Source organism: Ammodytes marinus (genome assembly GCF_949987685.1).
Source record: "Ammodytes marinus genome assembly, chromosome: 12".
Taxonomy (NCBI): Eukaryota; Metazoa; Chordata; class Actinopteri; order Uranoscopiformes; family Ammodytidae; genus Ammodytes; species Ammodytes marinus.
In genome coordinates this window covers 29,803,062-29,827,723 of record NC_137216.1, presented here as the reverse complement: position 1 = coordinate 29,827,723, position 24,662 = coordinate 29,803,062, and the positions used below count along the sequence as shown (strand labels likewise).

Sequence of the window (24,662 nt, the reverse complement as noted above, 5' to 3'; positions counted from 1 at the left end):
CCTTGTCAGTGACTTATCAGGGCAAAAAACTAAATAAACTTTCTTAATTGTAATCAAGGTAAATTGTCCAGTTAATGTGATATTGTTTTAAAGTCAAATCACCAAGGCCTATGTTTTACCACCCTGTGTTTCTCATATCTCATGTATTTAACCAATTTAAAGAAACTATCTTAAATCTGCCAAACTCTACCTGTAACTGTTTTAATTAGGCTATATTGTACTTTCACCCATTTCATTTTAATTGCTGCCACTCTTCACCACTGTGTAAATGTTTCAATTGTTTTTCTCTTCACCTGTTGTTGTGTATTTGATGTATTTGCATTGAATATTGTTTATGTATTGTTGTTTTTCCCTTTGAATTTGTTTGATCTCGACGTCATTGTAAATGAGGGTCACCCCTCAATTGGTCTCTCCAGGATAAATAAAAGTTAAATAAAAAATGAAAATGAAAATATTTCTCTGTGTCTGTCTCAGGTGCTACTCCAGCATTGGGAAGGTGCAGGATGCCTTCATCTCTTACCGTCAGTCCATCGACAAGTCACCAGCGCCGACACATGGTGCTCCATAGGGTGAGAGGAGATATCTGTACTTGGGCTGCTGAGAGGTTACACAGAGGATATGTATACTGTTCTTATTCACAAGCCCTGTGAAGGAAAATCAAATCAGTTTTATTTGTATAGCCCAAAATCACAAATACATTTGTCTCAGTGGGCTTTACATTTCAGTTGAGCTTCTGATCTACTTCTGTGTTGAAACAGTTCAAACTAGAAGATACATTTCCTGCAGAAACATTGGATGCTGAAAAGCTGATCCTAAACTGGATAGCTGAAAGTTAAATGATTTTTGAAGTATGAATATATATTAATTGGAAATTAAAAGTTGATTTAAAAAAAAAAAAAATCTGAATATTTCCACATATCTCCGTACTGTCTGCGTGCTGACATGAAATCTAGTGTTAACACCCAGCCTGGCATACGGGCATGTTAGCTGCCACCAAGGCTAAAACACAGCCTGGCAAACGGGCATGTTAGCTGCCACCAAGCCCCACACACACTCTCTATCTATTACACACACACGTAAATACACACTTGCACACACAAACGTATATACACACACTCACACACACACAGGAACACAAATATGCACGTGACGCACACAAACACACACTTGAAAGGTCTCTCATGAACCAGCCTTTACAAACAACCTCCCTCCCTGCTCTACAACCTTTTCCACCCACACACACAAACGTGAACACACACACACACACAAACGTGAACACACACACACACACACACACACACACACACACACACACACACACACACACACACACACACACACACACACACACACACACACACACACACACACACACACACACACACACACACACACACACAAGGCTCCGTTGGGAGGACAAAACGCCATCGAGCTACTAGCTACAGTGGACCACTTGGTTTACACACCAGTTATCCAGAATCTCTGACTCCACCTTTTAACATGGATAATAAATTAAAATGTCCCCCCCCTTTCTCCCAGTGTGCTGTACCAGCAGCAGAACCAGCCCACCAGCTCTGCAGGCTTATATCTGACCACAGTCACTCTTTACATAAGAACCTTATGTTACTGTAAAGACGGTTGATACTCATGTCTACACACCAGTTTACAGAGCCTAGGCTGTGTATTAACACCCCAAAGAAATTCAGAGCGCACACACAGCAAGAACAATGTCCCTAGAAACCAGTAGAGTAGAGTACACCATGTTAGTTGTTTATTTTATTTTGTCTTTTGTTTGTGTTTCACTTTTTCAGTTGTCTGTTTGTGTTCTTAAAAAAATAAAAAAATAATAAAAAGAAATCCCCAAATAAAGCATTTAAAAATAAATCTCCAGAATAATATTTTTTTTATTATGTCTTATAGCAAATAAGGTAAAATAATCATGCCCCATTGTTCCCCCTTCTCCCAGTGTGCTGTACCAGCAGCAGAACCTTAGAAAGGGTCTTTTATATGTCCATATTTCTGCATATCTTGGACTAAGGCCTAGTGCTGCCATCTTGAAAGTGTCATAGTTGGAATGTCATCAGGTGCATTGTTTAAAATTTTGAATTGTTCTTGTCCTTGAAGGCCACTGTAGCTTCTGTTATTATTCTAAAGGGGTGGGGTTACCCAGGGAGCGTTGCATTCTAGAACTTTGTAGAACTTTCTTGATGATGTCATATTATACACTGCACCTTTTAACATGGATAATAAATTAAAATGTCCCCCCCCCTATCTCCCAGTGTGCTGTACCAGCAGCAGAACCAGCCTATGGACGCTCTGCAGGCTTATATCTGTGCAGTTCAGCTCGACCACAGTCACTCAGCCGCCTGGATGGACCTGGGAACGCTCTACGAGTCCTGTGGCCAGCAGCACGACGCTATCAAATGCTACATCAACGCCACGCGCAGCAAAGCCTGTCTGAACACCGCTGCTCTCACACAGCGCATTAAACTGCTGCAGGTAGGGGGACGTTTATAATGTTCATACTAATTTATTTTATTTTATTTTATTTTTAACCATTATTTCTACAGGTAAATCCCATTGAGACCGAAGACTCTTTTGCAAGGGAGACCTGTTTTCCTTTCCCACGTTACCATTCACACACATTCACACACCGATAGCAGGCTAACTATCGACATTCACACGAGGCAGGGTGGGTGAAGTGTCTTGCCCAAGGACACAGCAACTATGACACAGGTGGCAGGGCGGGGATCGAACCTCCAACCCTTTGATCATCGGCCGACCCGCTCTACCAACTGAGCCACAGTCGCCCCTAATCAACCAGCCCTGTTTGTTATGCCTCGTTTACACTGAGTAGCACAGTTTGGTTTGGTTCAGAACGGTAACCCTAGATCTAGTTTGCATTTCCACTGCAGACAGCGCCCTAACTTGGTTTTTGTACCAGGTCTTAAATAGGTTTTAATATTGCTGTGAAAATGGTCTATTTAACATGGGAGTCAGTGGCCACTCGGTGAACTGCAATTTTCTCCCCCATTTCTTCTTCAAAAACACACTCACAGTTACAGGAAATGGTTTCTGTCGCCTTTCTCTTGAACCAGAGTGACACAACAAGCTAGAAAAAAACTTTTGTTGAACTATTCCTTTAAGAATTGTCGTCTTGATAGTGACTTTTCTTGCTAACCCCAAAGCTAAGCACTAAAGTCTTTGAGTGCCCTCCAAAAAAAGCGCTGTATAAATAATATAAATTCTTCTTATTCTGATTATTAAACGTACTGTCTTCGGGGCGGCAGTGGCGAAGTGGGCAGGGAGGTCGCCTCTGGAGTGCAGGGTCGGAGGTTCGATTCCCCGCCTACCCGCCAAATGTCGAAGTGTCCCTGGGCAAGACACTGAACCCCAAATTGCTCCCGATAGTTCAGAGAGCGCCTTGCATGGCAGCTACTGCCATCGGTGTTTGAGTGTGTGTATAAAATGTGTTAAGATTTGTGAAGCGCCTTGTGACCCTGGTCTGTGAAGGGCGCTATATAAATAAAGCTTACTTACTTACTTACTTACTTACCCTCTCTCTCCTGTAGGCTCAGTTGTGTAACCAGCCAGGCATCCTGCAGCAGAACAAGAGTAAGATGCTTCCCAGCATCGAGGAGGCCTGGAGCCTTCCCATCCCCGCCGAGCTCACGTCCAGACAGGGGGCCCTGACCACTGCACAGGCTCAGCAGGTGAGAACCAGCAGAATACGAGAGATTATGGACAGTTTTTTTTGGGGAGAAATATGTTTATAAGGATAATTAAAGGTGCTATGAGGAACTTTTAAATATTTCTGAAACGGTCTCATTTTCCCTCCAGAAAAGAGAACCAGCAAAAGACAAGAGATTTTAGTCTTTTTTCGGGACATTCCGCTACCTGTGTATGCACTAAAAAAAAAATCCAGTGTTAATACGCAGCCTAGGCTCTGTAAACAGGCATGTTGCTAGCTATGGTGGGCCCCCTTTGTTTACATACACTTTGTAATATAACCGTTTACAGAGCCTAGGCTGTGTATTAACACTGGATTTTTTCAGTACACACAGTACAGACGGGTAGCGGATCATGAGGAGATATTCACTGATTTTGACAACAAGTGACTTTGACAACAACATTCTATAGAATCACGGTCTCCACTTTTTAATCCGGATGGTTTGAAAGCTGCTTTGCTATGATTGTTATTGTAGCCCCATCAACTCTACATTTTCCTTTGTTTCTTTACTGTTGTGCTCCTATGTATTTTTTTGATTTGATTTGATTCAATTTCTTTCAGACATATCAAACATACAAAACAAAATGAAAAGCATGGAAATACAATAAACAAATTATGTTTTCACAAAAAAAAAATTATCTGTATTTCTGAGATATGCCTGAAAAGGAGCAGGAAGAAGTATACACTTATTTAATCCTACCCCTTTTCCATAGTAAAAAAAATAAAAAATAAAAATATTTATTAAATTAAAAAAATATGTAAAGCGCTTTGAGTGTGAGAAAAACGCTTTATAAATTGAATATATTATTATTATTATTAGAGTCAGTCCATTGTGTCCTCACACTCTATGTCTGTCTCTGCCTCTAGGCCTGTAAGGAAGCAGGACAGTCTGACAGTAATCACACAGACTCACAGGCCAGTCCCGCCAAGAAGAAGCGCACCGCCAGCCCAACTAAGGTACAGAGAACAGTATTCACATTACTGTTGTGCTCCACAAGTACAGATAAGAGCATTTACTTTTTCAATTATAGATATTACATCATTTTTCTTCTTAATTTTTTTTTTTCCTAAATGTGTTTGAAACTATTTTGATATTTAATTTAATTGTTTAAACCTGCAGTGTGTAGAATTTGGGGTTTTATTTCCTTGCAGATTTTGTAGAAAGTAATTATAATATCCATAAGAACATTTAATTTAGTGCATAATAGTGTCATAGTTGGAATGTCATCAGGTGCATTGTTTCAAATTTAGAATTGTTCTTGTCCTTGAAGGCCACTGTAGCTTCTGTTATTATTCTAAAGGGTTGGGGTTACCCAGGGAGCGTTGCATTCTAGAACTTTCTAGAACTTACTTGATGATGTCATATTACACAATGCACCCTTTAAGTCATTGATAAAGGAAAAAACGACCAACCATTAAGTCACTGGCTTTGAAATAGGATTGTTTTATGTTTTTTATCGGTTTCATAAATTATATCTTTTGGTTTTGGACTGTTAGGTAGACACATAAGGAGACATTTTGACATATACATCACCTTGGCTTTGGGATTTTTCATCAGGGATTTCTGAGATTTTACCATTGTAGCGTGACACATGTTCCCGTCTCTCTTCCAGGGAGTTTCTGACCCGTGGGTGAACGGACCCAGCCAGCAAATCCCCAGCTGGTACCTCACTCCACAGAAACTGCAGGTAAGAAAAGGACAGGAGGACAAGGGGGCGCCCTTAGCTCAGTTGGTAGGGCGTCCCCCCCCACATGGGCCTCGGCCAGCAGCGGACCCGGGTTCGATTCCAGCCCGCGGTCATCCTCTGCATGTCACTCCCCTCTCTGCCCCATTTCAACTCTGTCTCTACACTATCAATAAAGCATAACAATGCCAAAAAAGGACTGGACACAGTTTATACGTTTTGTTTTATAAACTGAAAACCAAAGTGGATTCATAATGTTTTGTGTTCATTATAGTGTGTGTGTGTGTGTGTGTCTGTCCCTGTATATGTGTGTGTGGGTGTGTGTGTGTGTGTGTCTGTCCCTGTGTGTCCGTGTGTGTGTGTGTGTGTATCTCTCCCGCTCGGCGTAGCGATGCTGTGGTAAAGCTAGGTCCCCTTTGGAAACAGTTAAGCCTAACAGACAAACACAGACAGGCAACTCTACATTCATTAATACAAATTGTCTATATAACAGTATTTTGGGTGAAATGTAAAATGTTCTCGATAATTCTAAATAACGTAAAATGTTTATTTCACTCAAACACATTTTAGCTATAAATGGTAAATCCAGAGACACTGATCATTCTGAGTAGTCTTTTAACTTGTTCCAAAGCTGTATACATCATGTATTTAATGTGAGTTGTTGATTTAAAGGGACACTGTGTAACATTTTAAGTAATGTATAAGCTAAAATCAATATCCTCATTCATAAATATGTCCTCATTGGTGTAAAATCACCTCTGCCAATAATCTGAATTATCCTCCTGAGCGGAGAATTACAAATATTAATATACATGTTGTGCATTGCGAGGGTAAGTCTTATGGAGGAATCCATGTTTTTGGAATGTCATCAGGTGCATTTTTTAAAATTTAGAATTGTTCTTGTCCTTGAAGGCCACTGTAGCTTCTGTTATTATTCTAAAGGGTTGGGGTTACCCAGGGAGTGTTGCATTCTAGAACTTTCTTGATGATGTCATATTACACACTGCACCTTAAATGTCTTTTTGTGATATTGGGCTTTACAAATAAAAGGGATTTGATCTAACGTCCCTGTTGTTTACCGTTTCAGAGCCTTGATCAGCTGAGGAGCGACAGAGCGAGTCTCAAACCTCCTCAGGTTCAGATGTTGGAGCAGCTGGAGAATCAGTTCACTCTGATGCAGCAACACCAACAACAGGTTAATACACAGACAGACGGACAGATACACAGACAGACAGACAGACAGACAGACAGACAGGCAGACAGATACATAGAAAGACAGACAGACACACAGAAAGACAGACAGACAGATACATAGACAGGCAGACAGACAGACAGACAGACAGACAGACAGACAGACAAATAGGGAGAGACACAGACAGGCAGGCAGGCAGGCAGACAGATACATAGAAAGACAGACAGACACACAGAAAGACAGACAGACAGATACATAGACAGACAGACAGACAGAGAGACAGGCAGGCAGGCAGGCAGGCAGACAGACAGACAGACAGACAGACAGACAGACAGACAGACAGACAAATAGGGAGAGACACAGACAGACAGACAGACAGACAGACAAATAGGGAGAGACACAGACAGACAGGCAGGCAGGCAGACAGACACACAGAAAGACAGACAGACACACAGAAAGACAGACAGACAGATACATAGACAGACAGATACATAGACAGACAGACAGACAGACAGACAGACAGACAGACAGACAGACAGAGAGACAGACAGACAGACAGACAGACAGAGAGACAGGCAGGCAGGCAGGCAGACAGACAGACAGACAGACAGACAGACAGACAGACAAATAGGGAGAGACACAGACAGGCAGGCAGGCAGACAGGCAGAGAAACACACACACACACACACACACGATTTATTGTTATGCAGCAACAACAACAACTCTGAACAAACAACAGCACAAAAACAAACCACACTACTTAAAATAATTAGATTAAAAAAAAAAACGGACTATTGAATTTGGAGCAGCGGCGTCAGTTAGATATTTAATTAGTAGATTGGAGCCATATCAGACCCAATACCGATACTGGATTGGATTGGTCCCATATATAACCACACAAATGATGAAATACCTTCCCTAGTTATAACTATCAGTCATTGTGACTGTTTTATATACTTATACTTATATACTGTTATATGTTATCCTTGTGATTGTGTTTGTGTATGCTCACTGTAAATGAGGGAAACATCAATGTCTTTCCAGTGAAAATAAAGGTGATTGATTGATTGATTGATTGATTGATTGATTCGGGGCGGCAGTGGCAAAGTGGGCAGGGAGGTCGCCTCTGGAGTGCAGGGTCAGAGGTTCGATCCCCCGCCCTACCCGCCACATGTCCAAGTGTCCCTGGGCAAAGAGACATTGGACCCCGAATTGCTCCCGATAGTTAGCTTGCACCCTGCGTGGTAGCTGCTGCTGCTGCTATCGGTGTATGAATGTGTGTGTGATTGGGTGAAAGTGTACAAAACAATGTAAAGCACTTTGAGTCTGTGAAAAACCAGGGAAAAGAGCTTTATAAGTGGAGTCCATTTTGATTGATTGATTGTTTAATGTGAATTTTTCTTCCTCTCTTCTGTATCAGATGAAACAGCAGCAGGCGGCGGCGGCGGTTGGCCAGTCGCGTCCCGGCCTTCCAAACGGTCCAATCGCAGAGCCCCATCTCTTAAGCCCCTCCCCTCTCAATCATCACCACAACAGCAACAACAACACAACAACATCTATCGCTATGGGGACGCTAACGGGGGTCTCCACAGCAACCACAGCCAACGGTCTCTGCCCCTCTAGTCCGTCCACGAGCAACGGGACTACCAACAGCAACGTGCCTTACAACCTGCTCAACTCTCTACCTCACTCTCTCTCTCACTGCCTGGCCCGGGACGCATGCAGACAGACGCGCAACACTAACACTCAGGTACGTGCACACTGAGATATGCACTGGTTAGGTTATTATGGCAGCATTTTAGATTAAGTGCGTACTTGGTTGTGGCTTTATATAAGCCTGTACAGGTTTCTGCCACATCCTCACATGTATTTTAATTGATTTTTTTAAACTACATGTTTTCTTTTTAATCGATTTGTATGTGGAAAAAATAAACTAAACTAGTTTTGATTTTTATCACACTGATTCTGTGTACTGGTTATTATGGCTGCAGGGTTTTAGTCTAGTATTAATTAAGCCTGGTTTTCACAACCCTTTCGTTGGGGTATCGAGCAGTCCCAAAAAGGGGTGGAGCTACACAACGCAGTCCGTTGATTGGTTGCCAGAATCATAAATTCCGTGAGAGAGATAGGGATAAACCGCTGTGTGTAATCTCCTTGGCAAAGAGTGAAGAGAGTCGGGGCGCTCCGGTGGTGTAGTGGATAGAGTGCGTACCATATTGGCTCCGGCCTTCGTTGCAGTGGTCGCGGGTTCAAATCCGACCCGTGGACCTTTACTGCAGGTCATCCCCCCCTCTCTCTCTCTCTCTCTCTGTCTGTCTCCCCATTTCAACTCTGTACTGTCTAATAAAGCTTGAAAATGCCAAAAAATTATGGAAGAGAGTCTTGTGTTAAGCGAGAAATGTTGGCTGGTTCTGTTATTAATTATATCTTTGTTCTCTCTCTCTCTCTCTCTCTGTTCCAGGGGCTTGACAAAGGTCCAGGTTCCCATTCGGCCGGTCCCAATGGAGAACCTCCTTTCTCTTCTACTTCCTCCTTCTCTTCTTCTGCCATTTTAAATCAGGTAGGACATCCTTAGCACGCACACGCGCACACACGCAAACAAACATGTGATTCCACTTTGTTTGCTTGTGTCTTTTCGAACAATAGTATCGCCAATTGTATAGAGATTATATGGATTACATGAAGCGAATATAATAAACATTTTTATATTTTTATTTTTATTTTTATTTTTTTATATTTTTATTTTTATTTTTTTACTATGGAAAAGGGGTAGGATTAAATAAGTGTATACTTCTTCCTGCTCCTTTTCGGGCATATCACATCAATACAGATACTTTTTTTTCTTTCTTTTTTTTCTTTTTGTGAAGTCTTTTAAACATAAATTGTTTGTTGTATTTTTGTGCTTTTCATTTAGTTTTGTATTGTTTTTGATATGTCTGAAATAAAATAAAAAATGAAATGAATGAAAATGAACAAAACACATATTTCATCATAGTTGTTTAATCATCAACAATCTACTTTCAGCTCGTCAACGTCTCTTCTTTGTAGTGAAAAAAAGGAATCTGATGAAAGTTTTTCCTCTTTGCAATTTTTTAGTTATTGATTTGTAATTTTTATTATTTTTTTTTCATTGCATTTTTGTTTTTTGATAATAAAAATTGTGTTTTTAATTGTATTATATTCTGTATTTTCTCGTCTCTTCTCAGGTGGGACATTCCTCCGGCCCGTGCACTGCCTCGTCCTCAGCCTCGTCTCTCTCGCCCACGTCGCCCCAAACGACCCCGAACCACCACACACACCTTCCCTCCCCTCACACACACCTGTCCTCCCCTCACACACACCTTTCCTCCCCTCACCTGTCCTCCCCTACACACACCTCTCCCACCACCAGTAACACCACTCCACCTACCTCAGGGGTCCTTACCAAAGACACCACACATTCAGGGCCTATCAGGCATTCTACAGGGCAACCCCAAACCCAAACAAGTCCTGGCTTAATAAACCCCGCCTCTCCCTCTCCCTCCCCCTCCCCTGCACAGGGATTGGCTAATAATCATAACCAATCACGTCCGGGCAAAGAGGATTTCTCACTCTCTCGTTCTCCCGGGTCCCCCGTTTTAATAAACGCTCAAAACAACAATTCAGACAATCCGATTCTCAAGCTATCCGCCTTGCTAAAGGGTAAAGCCAATGCTAGCACGAATAGCAACACCAGTAGTAGTACTAGTAGTTGCAATGACGACAACAATAACCACAGTAGCCATGGAGATAATAAAATAAACAACGGTCTACATGGTAACGGTGACGACGCCAAGCCACTGTTGTCACCGCCGTCATCGCAACATGACAGTACGAACGACAGCCTGTCCTGCCTTAATAACAGCCCGTCCAATGCAGACGCTAACAGTAATGCTAATAGTAATGCTAGTAGTAAAGCTAACGTTAGCACACAGCCACCCGCGGTGAATGGGCAGAATGGGGACGACTCACACAGTCCGCTAAAGGCCGAGCCGTCAGGGAAACAGACTTCGCTCCACGGCGGACTGACGCCATCTTGGTCCTCGGTTTCCATCTACCCGAGCTCCGCTGAGGTGCTCAAAGCGTGCAGGTATGTGGAACAGTCATCCCCTTAATCTTACTATGAACACACATAGGAGTTAATGGCCTTAAAAGGTTCCTAAATTTGAAATCTGACAAACTGATAATGCATCAAAATCTACATTACATTAGTAAGACACTTGAATAATTTATATGATGATAATTTTAGATTTTTATAGCAACAGTTATCCTTAATCACCAATCAAACTATGAACTGCATTGTTATTAACGGCCTTAAAGGATCTTAATTTTTAAATCTGACAGCAGAAAAATACTGAAAAATCTACCGAACATCTTGGAAGTTTGAGTCAGGGTCAGGGTCAGGGTAAACTTTATTGTCCTGTTAAGGAAATTAGTCTTGGGCATTGTGCTACATTTTGCTTAACCAGTAGACAACAACAATATGACACAGTAAAAACACAGTCAAACCTTGGCCTACACATTGGACAAAGCTAAAACAACAAGAACATCACACGGTAATTCTAGGACATAAAAACATTCGGACAATTTAAAGTGCGAGGAAAGTGTGAGAAAAAGTGCCTGAGTTTATTGCACACTGCTCTATTGCACGGCTGGAACAGTGTGTGATTTTTGAAATGGAAAATGTTTAGTATTCCTGTGATATAGCTTGTAAAATTACCCATGTTTCTGTGTGTATATTCATAGTTTTCTGTCTGTACCAAAGCTTATAAACTGACCCATCTTTGTGTCCGTAGGAACCTTGGTAAGAACGGTCTCTCCACCAGCTCCATCCTGCTGGATAAATGTCCCCCTCCCCGGCCCCCCAGAGCCCCCTCCCCTACTCTGCCTAAGGACAAGCTCAACCCTCCTACGCCCAGCATATATGTACGTACACACACACACACGACACACACACACACACGACACACACACACACACACACACACACACACACACACACACACACACACACACACACACACACACACACACACACACACACACACACACACACACACACACACACACAGTAATATAGACATTAAGATGTATTCAAGGTGACCATGTTGTTGCGTGGACATGCTAGAGAGCAACATTATCTTGGTGAAAGAAAATCAACTACGAACAACTGATGTTTGCTCCTGTGTCGTAACAAGCTAATATGCGTCATTATATAAAAAAAAAAGGCATTCTTTCCATCAATTCGGTTAAAGGGGCACTGTGTAACATTTTAAGTAATTTATTAGCTAAAATCAATATCCTCATTCATAAATATGTCCTCATTGGTGTAAAATCACCTCTGCCAATAATCTGAATTACCCTCCTGAGCGGAGAATTACAAATATTAATATTACATTTTGTACATTGAGAGGGTAAGTCTTATGGAGGCATCCATGTTTTTGGAATGTCATCAGGTGCATTGTTTAGAATTCAGAATTGTTCTTGTCCTTGAAGGCCACTGTAGCTTCTGTTATTATTCTAAAGGGTTGGGGTTACCCAGGGAGCGTTGCATTCTAGAACTTTGTAGAACTTTCTTGATGATGTCATATTACACACTGCACCTTTAAGGTTGGCCAGTGCAGGCAAAAACATATATTCAAAATGTTGAGCTTTTTATTTATTTGTATTTTCTGTCTTTCTTTCTGACTTCCAGCTAGAGAACAAGCGTGATGCTTTCTTCCCTCCTCTGCACCAGTTCTGCACGAACCCTTCCAACCCCGTCACTGTCATCCGAGGGCTGGCAGGAGCGCTCAAACTAGGTACGAGTAAAAAGCACGGACTACACTTTGCTTAAACCTGCAGTGTGTAGAATTTTCTTGATGATGTCATATTACACACTGCACCTTTAACCCATTTAGACCAGGTGCAACATTTGAAAACTTAGGTACGGAGAACATACATGACATCTTTTGTGTTTCAAGCATGTACAAGTGCATCTAAACAACTCTTGAATATCAGGGAAAAGTACAATTTCTAGTAAGAAAGTGAAATATATAGAAAAATTTAATTATTTTATTTGAATGATCACAGGGCGGCAGTGGCGAAGTGGGTAGGGAGTTCGCCTCTGGTGTGCAGGGTCGGAGGTTCGATCCCCCGTCTCCCCGCCACATGTCGAAGTGTCCCTGGGCAAGACACTGAACCCCGAATTGCTCCCGATAGTTAGCTTAGTTAGCTTAGCACCCTAGTGCTAGGCCTACCCTGCGTGGTAGCTGCTGCTATCGGTGTATGAATGTGTGTGTGACTGGGTGAATGTGTACAAAAATAATGTAAAGCGCTTTGGGTCTGTGATAAACGGAGATATAGCGCTATACAAGTCCATTTACCATTACGGTATTGTGTTTTATGTGTAACTGTGTTCTGCTGTCCATCTTGGCCAGGTCTCTCTTGAAAAAGAGATTTTAATCTCAATGAGACTAACCTGGTTAAATAAAGGATAAATAAAAAAATAAATTAAAGCTCATGCAGATAAAAAAATCAGTAACTCAAAATGTTAGAACACTCTTTTTTTTTTTTGGTCTTATGATGTGTGAATGTAGCTAGTTAGCCTGCTGCTATCGGTGTATGAATGTGTGTGTGAATGGTAACGTGGGAAAGGAAAACAGGTCTCCCTTGCAAAAGAGTCTTCGGCCTCAATGGGATTTACCTGTAGAAATAAAGGTTAAAAAAATAAAATAAAAATTATATATTTTACTATTTTGAGGTACTCACTTGTTTAGATCATCAGCTGTAAGCCGTTATTATCAAATTTAACACAAAAGAAAGGCTTGAAATATTTCACTTTTATGTGTTAAAAAAATTACTTATCCATGATATTCTAATTTTGTTTAAATACACCTGTAGAAGTGTGTTACTGCGCTGTGTGTAACCTGGTTGTACATGTGATAGTGACAGGGCAGTAAGCATGGTGGATGAGATGTTTGTGTGTGTGTCTGGTCTCACATGGCTCTGTGGGTGTGTCTCTGTCTCTCTCTCTCTCTCTCTCTTCTCTCTCTCTCTCTCTCTCTCTGTCTCTCTCTCTCTCGCTCTCTCTCTCTCTCTCTCTCTCTCTCTCTCTCTCTCTCTCTCTGTCTCTCTCTCTCTCTCTCTCTCTCTCGCTCTGTGTCTCTCTCTCTCTCTCTCTCTCTCTCTCTCTCTCTCTCTCTCTCTGTGGATCAGTTTAACATATGACAACAGCACCACCTGCAAGTAGCAAACGTTACTGCAACTGTTTGAAGTGTGGAGGAAAATTTCGTTTTTTCTTGGCCGAGAATTGAATTAGAGTTTTTCATATACAAAAACACAACACAGTAATAAAATAATTAGAAAGCTTGAATTTTAATTATCTATTTTTTCCCCCCAACTCTTTTCATTGTGGAATTCAAAGTTAAACAGTCCAAACTCCGACTGTGGCTCAGTTGGTAGAGCGGGTCGGCCGATGATCGAAGGGTTGGAGGTTCGATCCCCGCCCTGCCATCTGTGTCATAGTTGTTGTGTCCTTGGGCAAGACACTTCACCCACCTTGTCTCGTGTGAATGTCGATAGTTAGCCTGCTATCGGTGTATGAATGTGTGTGTGAATGGCAACGTGGGAAAGGAAAACGGGTCTCCCTTGTAAAAGAGTCTTCGGACTCAATGGGATTTACCTGTAGAAATAAAGGTTAAAAAAAAAAAAAAAAAAATTAAAAAAATAACATTGGCATGAAAATATAATTCCTGATACGAATATACAGGTGATACTCGTATAATTAGAATATCATGGAAAATGAATTGGAATTGAGGCAATAATTCATGCAGAAGGGGCCCAAACCAAGTACTGAGTACATATGGATGATTATACTTTATAGAGGGCCGACATTTCTGTATTTAAAATCCCTATTTTATTGATTTCATGTAATATTAAAATGTTCTGAGATTTTGAATTTGGGGTTTTCATAAGCTGTAAGCCATAATAATCAAATTTATAATAAATAAAGGCTTGAGATATCTCACTTTGCATCTAATGAGTCTAGATAATATATTGGTTTCACCTTTTAAAGTTGAATTACTGAAATAAATGAACTTTTGAGCAATATTCTAATTTTTCGAGTTTCACCTTTATAGAAACATGTATATTTTCATTTATACAATTAGTAGGAAAAGGGGAAAAAAGTGAGAAAAAAAACACATAAATTGTAAGAACAAAAGAGAAGAAATAAGTTAGCAGGATGTCGGATAGGTCAACCATGCTCTTGCGTCGGGGGCGCCCTTAGCTCAGTTGGTAGGGCGCCCCCCCCAGGGCCGGGCCCAGCAGCAGACCCGGGTTCGATTCCCACCCGCGGTCGCTCTCTGCATGTCACTCCCCTCTCTGCCCCATTTCAACTCTGTCTCTACACTATCAATAAAGCATAGAAATGCCCCAAAATATCTTAAAAAAACAAAAAAAACATGCTCTTGCGAATTTGTTTCAACTTTTCTTCAAACTGCTGTTAGCCATTTCTGTTTTTAGTCAATGTATATCTAATATTTCTAACCGTTCCTCTTCCTCTGCCCCTCCCTCTCCCTCAGACCTGGGCCTTTTCTCCACTAAGACCCTGGTAGAAGCGAACCCCGATCACCTGGTGGAGGTGCGTACTCAGCTGTCTCAGCCCACGGACGAGAACTGGGACCCGACGGGGAGCAGCAAGCGGTGGAGGTGTGAGAGCAGCCGGTCGCACACCACCATCGTGAAGTACGCACAATACCAGGCCTCCTCGTTCCAGGAGTCACTCAAGGTTAGTGGGAGAGAAACACACATTCATTCTCTGTCTGTCTGTCTGTCTGTCTGTCTATTTATCTATTTCTTTATCTATCTATTTCTCTATCTATCTACCTCTCTCACTCACACACATGCACACTCTCTCACACACACGCACACTCTCTCACACACACGCACACTCTCTCTCACACACACACACACACACACACACACACACACACACAACGTAATGTGTGAGTCATCAACGTACTAACAACTTCTAAATCTTGTATCAGGAGGAGAATGACAAGAAGAAGGAGATGGAGGCAGAAGCAGGTTCATCAGACAGGTGAGGTTTATTTGACTTATTTTCTCTTCAGTTTTTTATAGGTGTGTGTGTGTGTGTGTGTTATTACCTGTCACTAACGCCCTTCCCCTCTCTCCTGCTGTCTCAGTGCGATGCGGAGAAGGAAAGGCCCGTTCAAACACCTGAAGTTTGGAACCAACATCGACCTCTCTGATGAAAAGAAGTGAGTCGATAAACCAATATGCATTTCACTCAACATCAAAATGTATTCTCCTCACATTGTCTAATTTAGAATGTGCTGTTTGTGTAATGCACTGGCTAAATGTATTTTTAAAAAAAACAAGAAACTGATGCGATTTCATCCTCAGAAAGAATTGTCATAATTTAGATATTGAACTATAAAAAGGTGGGGCGCCCTTAGCTCAGTTGGTAGGGCGTCCCCCCCCCCCCCCCCCCCATGGGCCTCGGCCAGCAGCGGACCCGGGTTGGATTCCAGCCCGCGGTCGTTCTCTGCATGTCACTCCCCTCTCTGCCCCATTTCAACTCTGTCTCTACACTATCAATAAAGCATAAAAATGCCAAAAAGAATATCATAAAAAATATATATATATATATATATATATAAAAAGGTGACTTATTCTTATTTCGATTTTTGAATAACATGTCACACCCTGAAGTTGTAGTTTTTTTTATTAATTACAGACAATGTTTCATATAAATTCTATAGGAGTGTGCAAGCAAATGATGTGTCTGAGAGTGTGTTTATTTTGGTAGGGGGCTTACATTTATTTTCTTTTTTCTACAAAAGGGTGGCCCTGCACAAAAAAGTTTGGGAACCACTGTATTAACCTTTTACCCTTTGCTGTGTTCAGGTGGAAACTGCAGCTTCAGGAACTGTCTAAACTTCCAGCGTTTGCCCGCGTGGTGTCGGCCGGGAACCTTCTATCCCACGTAGGTCACACCATCCTGGGCATGAACACCGTGCAGCTCTACATGAAGGTCCCGGGCAGTCGCACGCCAGGTATGGAAGGGAAATAAATAACCAGTGTTAATGTTGGCAGCATTTTAAGATTTCATTTTAATCTTTAGATAAAAGTGCTGATAAGTTGTCTTCTTTTTTGTAATTTTTGTTCCTTCATAACTTAAAGGAATACTCAGCGATTTTGGGGGGGGGTAAAAAATCCAGTCTTATGCACAGCCTAGGCTCTGTAAACAGGCATGTTGCTATAGCTACGGCGGGCCTCCTTTTGTTTATATATCTTTATTTACAAACCAGTTTACAGAGCCTAGGCTGTGTATTAAAAACCATTTCTTAAATTCGAATTTGAAGGCTCTGAAAATAGAAGTATAGAATTCATGTTTAATGTGAATACAATGTATTTACCTTGCAAAGAAACTCATGGACTCCCAATTTCCCTTCATATTTTTCACACATTTCTTTTTGCCAAGTTTGGATGTGAAATAGGTCTTAGATGATAGAAAGGTCTTAAAAAAAGGTATTTAACAAGTCTGAAATGGTCTTAAATCTCACTTGCCTTCAGCTGTAGTGCCCCTGTGTCCTCTGTCAGTAATCTAAAGCCTTTTCTCTCTTGTCCAGGTCACCAGGAGAATAATAACTTCTGCTCGGTGAACATCAACATCGGACCAGGAGACTGTGAGTGGTTCGCTGTGCCGGAGACATACTGGGGCCTCATCAACCAGTTCTGTGAAAAGTACGGCACATTACATTTTTTTATTATTTTTTTTTTATGTATAAATTGATCAGCGTGGCATGATTGCACACTATTATTATTTTTGGCTTTTTAGTTTTGTATTTTGAATGATCTGAAATAAAATAAAGACAATTTTCTTTCCATCTGATTTGGTCAATTAATGGGACTTATTTAATCAATTTACTTTATTAATTTTATTTTATTTTGTAGTTTACTCTTTTTTCTTTTTGTGAATTGAATTGAATTTTAAATACAAAATGTATTTACATTTATTTTGTCTATTTATCAAACATGATAGATGAATACAAACACAAGGTAAAACTTTAAAAAAATACATAAATACAAAATACATTATTATTATTAATAATAATAATAATAATAGTAATAATAATAATAATAATAATAATAATAAATGTGGATTTTCGCAACAATTTAGTTTTTTTGCAAATGTATTTTTTTACTTCATCACCGACAAACTAATTTGTTTTTTCTTTAAAAAAAATTAAATTGATCAGCGTGGCATGATTGCACACTATTATTATTTTTGGCTTTTTAGTTTTGTATTTTGAATGATCTGAAATAAAATAATGACATACCAAATTAAAAAAAAAACATATTTTTTCATCCGATTTAGTCACTGAATGGGACATTTATTTAGACTATTAAATTCCCCAAAAAATAATTGTTGACTTTTTAGTTGACTTTTCTAAATTATTTTATGTTATTATTTTTGTCAATGTATATATAAACATGATACATTATTACAAACAGAAAGTAGAACATACCACAAACATGTATTAATTCATATCTTTCAGCATTTGAAGTAGATCTAACTCTTCCTCTGGACCCACATTTTTTATTTTTATTTTTTTTGTAAAATGAGCCTTCCTTTTCATCACTAAGTGCTTTTTAAAACAGTCTTATATCTACCTCGTAAAGCCTTGCCACTGATTCCTCTCTGGTCCTACTGTCCCCAGGAACAACATAAACTTCCTGATGGGTTCGTGGTGGCCCAACCTGGAGGATCTGTATGAGAGCAACGTGCCCGTGTACCGGTTCATCCAGAGACCGGGAGACTTAGTCTGGCTCAACACAGGCACCGTCCACTGGGTCCAGGCCATTGGCTGGTGCAACAACGTGGCCTGGAACATAGGACCACTCACCGGTATTTATCTATCTATCTATCTATCTATCTGTCTGTCTGTCTGTCTGTCTGTCTGTCTGTCTGTCTGTCTGTCTGTCTGTCTGTCTGTCTGTCTGTCTGTCTTTCCGTCTATCTATCTATCTATCTATCTATCTATCTATCTATCTATCTATCTATCTATCTATCTATCTATCTATCTATCTATCTATCTATCTATCTATCTATCTATCTATCTATCTATCTATCTATCTATCTATCTATCTATCTATCTATCTATCTATCTATCTATCTATGTAAGAGGGAGGGATAGAGAGAGAGGATGGAGGCTTTATAAATGTTTTATTATTTCATACATAGTATTTATATAATATAGCCTGGAACATAGGACCAGTAAGACAGGGAGGGAAGAAGTGTAATGTGTGACTTGATAAATGTGATAACTTTATGCATATACAGCCGTAAAAAAAATGAAGAGACCAGTCTGGATTTTGTTCTTAAATCTTCATCTCTACATTACTTATTGAAAATGCTCTAAATGACAATATTTTTATTGTGAATTTGGTAGAAATGTTGTCAGTAGTTTATATTATAAAACCAAAATGTTCATTCTACTCAAACATATGCCTATAAATAGTAAAACGAGAGAGACACTGAACATTTGGAGTGGTCTCTTACATTTTTTCCGGAGCTGTAATTATATAATGTAGCCTGGAACATTGCACCACTCACAGGAGGCTTTATAAATGTGTTTATGGCCAAAATGATCGTCAATGTTAACTTTTTTTATTTAAAACTCAAGAGCGATATAAATTTGATCTATTACATATATTTAAAGTCATAAATGTGGATGAAATGCTACAGATATATAATAAACATTGTCTCTCTGTATTCCCCCCCGTTCAGCTCACCAGTACAAGCTGGCGGTGGAGCGTTACGAGTGGAACAAGCTGCAGAGCGTGAAGTCCATAGTTCCCATGGTGCACCTGTCCTGGAACATGGCGAGAAACATCAAGGTCTCTGACACCAAGCTGTTTGAGATGATCAAGTAAGGACCCGCTGCTTTTACTGACACTTTAAAGGCCTTTCTTCTTTTTCTATTAACACTTTAAAGTCCTACTTCACCGGTTGGAATATGAAGGTGTATTGAATTCTGAGATCCTATGTAGTATAAATGTGCAAAAAAAATTTAAATCGGATCATCCTAGCCTGAGAAAAGGCAGAAAGAGTGTTTTATGGTCTCACTGTCTAACCCTACAGTTTCCTTCTTGTGACATCACAGTAAGGGTTAGGATTAACAGGACAGCTGGGCCAAGGGAAGACTGAGGGAAGACTGAGGGAAGAAAAACCTCATTCATTATATTATAATAGTGATTTTATAATGATAGAACGCCGGTTCCGTATGGGTGAAGTGTTCCTTTTAAAGACTGGTGCATTCAATTATAAAACTTGCTTCAATACAGTAAATATTCATATTCAAGTATGAGTAACAATGTAAATGTTGTTATATGCTCTTCAAGATGATCAAGTAAGGACCTGCTGCTTATATTAACACTGTAAAGGCCTTTGAAAACACATTGCATTTATTATAAAATAAATAAATAAATGTATTCTACCTATTTTTATAGAATAGGTGGTTGTATTAAATTATGTCAGAACAATATTTAGTGTGTGTGTGTGTGTGTGTGTGTGTGTGTGTGTGTGTGTGTGTGTGTGTGTGAGAGAGAGAGACTGTGTGTGTGTGTGTGTGTGTGTGTGTGTGTGTGAGAGAGAGACTGTGTGTGTGTGTGTGTGTGTGTGTGTGTGTGTGTGTGTGAGAGACTGTGTGTGTGTGTGTGTGTGTGTGTGTGTGTGTGCGTGTGTGTGAGAGACTGTGTGTGTGAGAGACTGTGTGTGTGTGTGTGTGTGTGTGAGAGACTGTGTGTGTGTGTGTGTGTGTGGGTGTGTGTGTGTGGGTGTGTGTGTGTGTGTCAGATTCAGAAAACTTTAACATGACATGACAGTTAATCATCTTCGACGTGGCTTTACATGCAAAATACGGTGCAAAACAAATTTCGTAAAAAAATCATCTTGAAATATTAGTAAATAAATAAAAATAAAATTGTTTAAAAATTTGATTTTTACTGTAATGGTTTATAGATTTTTATTTTTTTCTAAATTAAATGATGTTACCTCTGAACTCACCTGTCTTGTTTGTGTCTGTCTGTCTGTCTCTCCCCCCTTTCTCCCTCTCTCTCTCTCTCCCTCCCCCACCCCCTCCCACTCCCCCTCTCTCTACCCCCTCCCTCTCCCCCCCCCCCCCCAGGTATTGCTTGTTGCGGACCCTGAAACAGTGCCAGACCCAGAGAGAGCTGCTATTGGCTGCAGGTAAAGATCTGGTGTGGCACGGCAGGAGCCACAACGAGCCGGCTCACTACTGCAGCATCTGTGAGGTGAGGACAACTTAGCAAAACGTTTACTTGAACTTACTTGTTCTTGAATAACACTTAAAGGCCTACTTCACCGGTGGAAATATGAAGGTGTATTGAACTCTGAGATCCTATGTAGTATAAATGTAAAAACATTTTAGAAATTGGTTCATCCTAGCCTGAGAAAAGGCAGAAAGAGCGTTTTATGGTCTCAGTAAAATGTAGGGTTAGGATTAACAGGACAGCTGGGCCAAGGGAAGACTGAGGGAAGAAAAACCTGATTCATTATATTATAATAGTGATTTTATGATTGAACGCTGGTTCCGTATGGGTGAAGTATTCCTTTAAGAAAAACTATATAAAAATAGCATTCTTTGCACTGATGGTCTCGTTTGCTGTTACATGTAATTTCTGATCATCAGAGGAAAAAAGAGACTGTTTCAGAAATATTTAAAAGTTCCTCGTTTCGCCTTTAATATGCCATGTCCCTGAAATAAAGAAAATTAAATGCATAAAACTTAATTCCCTTTCCTTTCTTCTATCCCCAGGTTGAGGTGTTTGACTTGCTGTTCGTCACCAGCGAGTCCAACAGGCGCCAGACGTACGTGGTGCAGTGTCAGGCGTGCGCCCGCAGGGGGAGCTCTAACCTGGACGGCTACGTGGTCCTGGAGCAGTACAAGATAGACAGTCTCATGCACGTGTACGACCAGTTCACGCTCGCCACTAGCAGCTCCGCGGGACACAAACACAACGCCGGCAGCGGCTCCGGTGGATTCCAGAGCCGAGCGGAGACGTTTAAACTTAAAGGGGAAGTGTAACAACGAGATCCAAATTGTTTTCTTTCTACAGAGTCCAGGCCTGAGGTGATAAACGGGTTTCTTCAAGATATACAGTGGTTTGAAAAAAAAGTCAAGATTACGAAATTTGGTTTTATTTTATTTTTTATGTCATTTCGTTCCAAGGTATTCAGACAGACAGACAGACAGACAGACAGACAGACAGACAGACAGACAGACAGACAGACAGACAGACAGACAGACAGACAGACAGGCAGGCAGGCAGGCAGGCAGGCAGGCAGGCAGGCAGGCAGACAGACAGACAGACAGACAGGCAGGCACCAAACTTTCTGCTATTTAATATGGTAGAAAAAAGATTTAGCATGTCCCAATTCATGTGGTCAGATGCAGCATGTTGAAAAATACCCTGATGTCCTACTACATCCGGCCAAGATTTTTAGTGTTGAAATCAGCATCCTATTTGGGGCGATTCTGACCCACAGTCCAGTGCGCACGTGAAGTGACGTCACATTGACAGAGCCTCCGTATGAAAACAAACGGGGATGAGACGGATATAAAAGCAAGAGGCAAGATCAAGGCGCCATGTTATGATGAAATAAACAACTAAAAGTATGTCCCAATATTATGCCTACTGCATCCTAACTAGATTATTGTTATGATCAGATGTAGTATGTAGAATAAAGAAAGAGTATGAGATTTGGAACGCAGGGCTTGACTATTTTCAAACCATGGTACATCTTGAGACCAGTTATCCGCCCATGTCTGCACACCCCCCCCCGCCCCTGCCTTGCTCCTAACACTGTTGTTCTGAATGAAGACAGTTCGAAACCACAAATGGACTTTTTGTTTTCTGATATTCAGGAATAGTGGAGCGGCTAAGTGCTACAACAATCTTTCAATTTGTGGTAAACTTCAGAGCAGTCTCCATGTGTCATAATAAAAACATTATGAAAAACCCCAATACATTTCTTTTTTTAAAGATAATTTTTTGGCATTTTCAAGCTTTATTAGACAGTACAGAGTTGAAATGGGGAGACAGAGAGAGAGAGAGAGAGAGAGAGAGAGAGAGGGGGGGGGGATGACCTGCAGTAAAGGTCCACGGGTCGGATTTGAACCCGCGACCACTGCAACGAAGGCCGGAGCCGATATGGTACGCGCTCTGTCCACTACACCACCGGAGCGCCCCAACCCAATACATTTCTATGAGAAAAATGTCATGTTGAAATTTCAAATGTCACATGGACAATTTTCTCAAGTCAAGTGACCGATGGAGACTCATACTCATGACAAGGCAAGTTTATTCCTATAGCACAATTCAGACACAAGGCCGTTCAAAGAAGTGCTTTACAGGGGCAAGATTAAAATACATAATACACATTAGAAAAAGCGAATGAATAAAACCTTTAATATGCCAATTTTCACGCCTGTATCATCAACTGAAAGAGTCTGATGAAAACAAGCACTTAGCCGCTCCGTAGCTAAAGCCCCTATCCCACTGGGCTGCGACTGTTTGCGACAAGTTGGAGACACAAAATTGCGAGAAAGAAATATGCGAATTAGCGACAATTTTCACTTGCAGTCTCACTGAGTTGATCCCTCACGACAACTTTGCGAATGTCCCATGGCCAAAACTTGCCGGGAGGTCGCATTTAAGTCTGGCGAGCGTCGCACGAACAGAATGTCAGTCTCATTTTTGTCTCAAATCAGTCGCAATTTAGTTTCATATGTCGCCAAACCCTCGCAAAGTTGTCTCACACTTCTCCCATTTTCTGACTCGTGGAGACTAAATTGAAAAGAGTTTGAGACGCGTTCGAGACACATGCGACCACTCTGAGACTATTTTGAGACTAGATTTGTCGCACACATTTTTTGAACATGTTCAAAATTCAAGCGACAGGACTGCGAGGCTCTGCGACTCATGCGAGGAAATTGAGACCCCCGAGACAGTTTAGAGACTCCCTCGCGACTGCAGTCTCCAACTTGTCACAAACAAGCAGCCCAGTGAGATAGGGGCTTAAGCACTTAGCCATTACACTAGAAGTGTGTGCGCGCTCCGTAGCTAACCCTAAAGGCAGCTGAGTGAAAGCTGTGTGTGTCTATGCAACTTGTCCCTAGCGCCAGACTGTTTCACTGCTGGATCAGAGGGACAAACTAAATCACAACCACACTGTAAGAAATGAAAAAGTTAGGAGAACAAATCATTTAAAAGGGCAACTTTCTGTACTGGATTTGAGTTTTGAGGCTAAGAATAAAACTCTTAAAGACCTACTTCACCGGTGGGAATATGAAGCTGTATTGAACTCTGAGATCCTATGTAGTATAAATGTGCAAACATTTTAGAAATCGGTTCATCCTAGCCTGAGAAAAGGCAGAAAGAGTGTTTCATGGTCTCACTGTCTAACCCTACATTTTACCATGTGTGACATCACACATGGGAAAATGATAAAAAAAATAGTTCATAATGATAGAAGTCCAGTTCCGTATGGGTGAAGTATTCCTTTAAGCTTCTTAATTTTGCCTCAAAACTCAAAAAATTCTGTGCAAGACAGTTGCTTTTTAAATTTCTAGTTTTCCTAATTTTTTCACTTATACAGTTCGTAAAAAATAATTAATTAAATTTTTTTGTACATATGATTACGTTGCAACATTGTCACACAAAGACTACTGATTGATAGTGTTCTTTTTTTCCAATCTTTTTTTTTTATATATTGTTTGTGAGTTGAACACGGAAGCTTTAAAACCCCCCCGACCCCCCCCCCCCCCCCCCCCCCCCCCACTGATACTCTGTGTTGTGTGCTAGAGAAATCTCTGTTTGCTTCAGGAAAAAACGAGATTAAAAAAAAAATAATAAGTTTTGTAATGTGAAAAAGTTGAGTGAAAAATTTTCCCCCAATTTTTTTTTTTTTTTTAAGAAATCGGTAAAAAATATTTTTTTGCTG

General features: G+C 40.7%; 1 protein-coding gene across 1 annotated transcript in view; it reads left to right on the top strand.

Annotated features, from left to right (window-relative positions):
* Window positions 1–24,456, top strand: part of kdm6a (lysine (K)-specific demethylase 6A) — a 65,556-nt gene extending 41,100 nt beyond the window's left edge. Inside the window, 21 exon segments of the mRNA XM_080038388.1 lie at window positions 475–539; window positions 542–569; window positions 2,280–2,499; window positions 3,573–3,713; window positions 4,598–4,687; window positions 5,344–5,418; window positions 6,503–6,610; window positions 8,028–8,357; window positions 9,069–9,167; window positions 9,814–10,715; window positions 11,422–11,551; window positions 12,321–12,426; window positions 15,190–15,395; window positions 15,655–15,707; window positions 15,814–15,888; window positions 16,538–16,686; window positions 17,263–17,377; window positions 18,355–18,542; window positions 19,425–19,566; window positions 20,824–20,950; window positions 21,475–24,456. Coding sequence (XP_079894514.1) covers window positions 475–539; window positions 542–569; window positions 2,280–2,499; window positions 3,573–3,713; window positions 4,598–4,687; window positions 5,344–5,418; window positions 6,503–6,610; window positions 8,028–8,357; window positions 9,069–9,167; window positions 9,814–10,715; window positions 11,422–11,551; window positions 12,321–12,426; window positions 15,190–15,395; window positions 15,655–15,707; window positions 15,814–15,888; window positions 16,538–16,686; window positions 17,263–17,377; window positions 18,355–18,542; window positions 19,425–19,566; window positions 20,824–20,950; window positions 21,475–21,744 — 3,619 coding nt within the window. The 3' untranslated portion in view covers window positions 21,745–24,456.
* The last annotated feature ends 206 nt before the right edge of the window (window positions 24,457–24,662 follow it).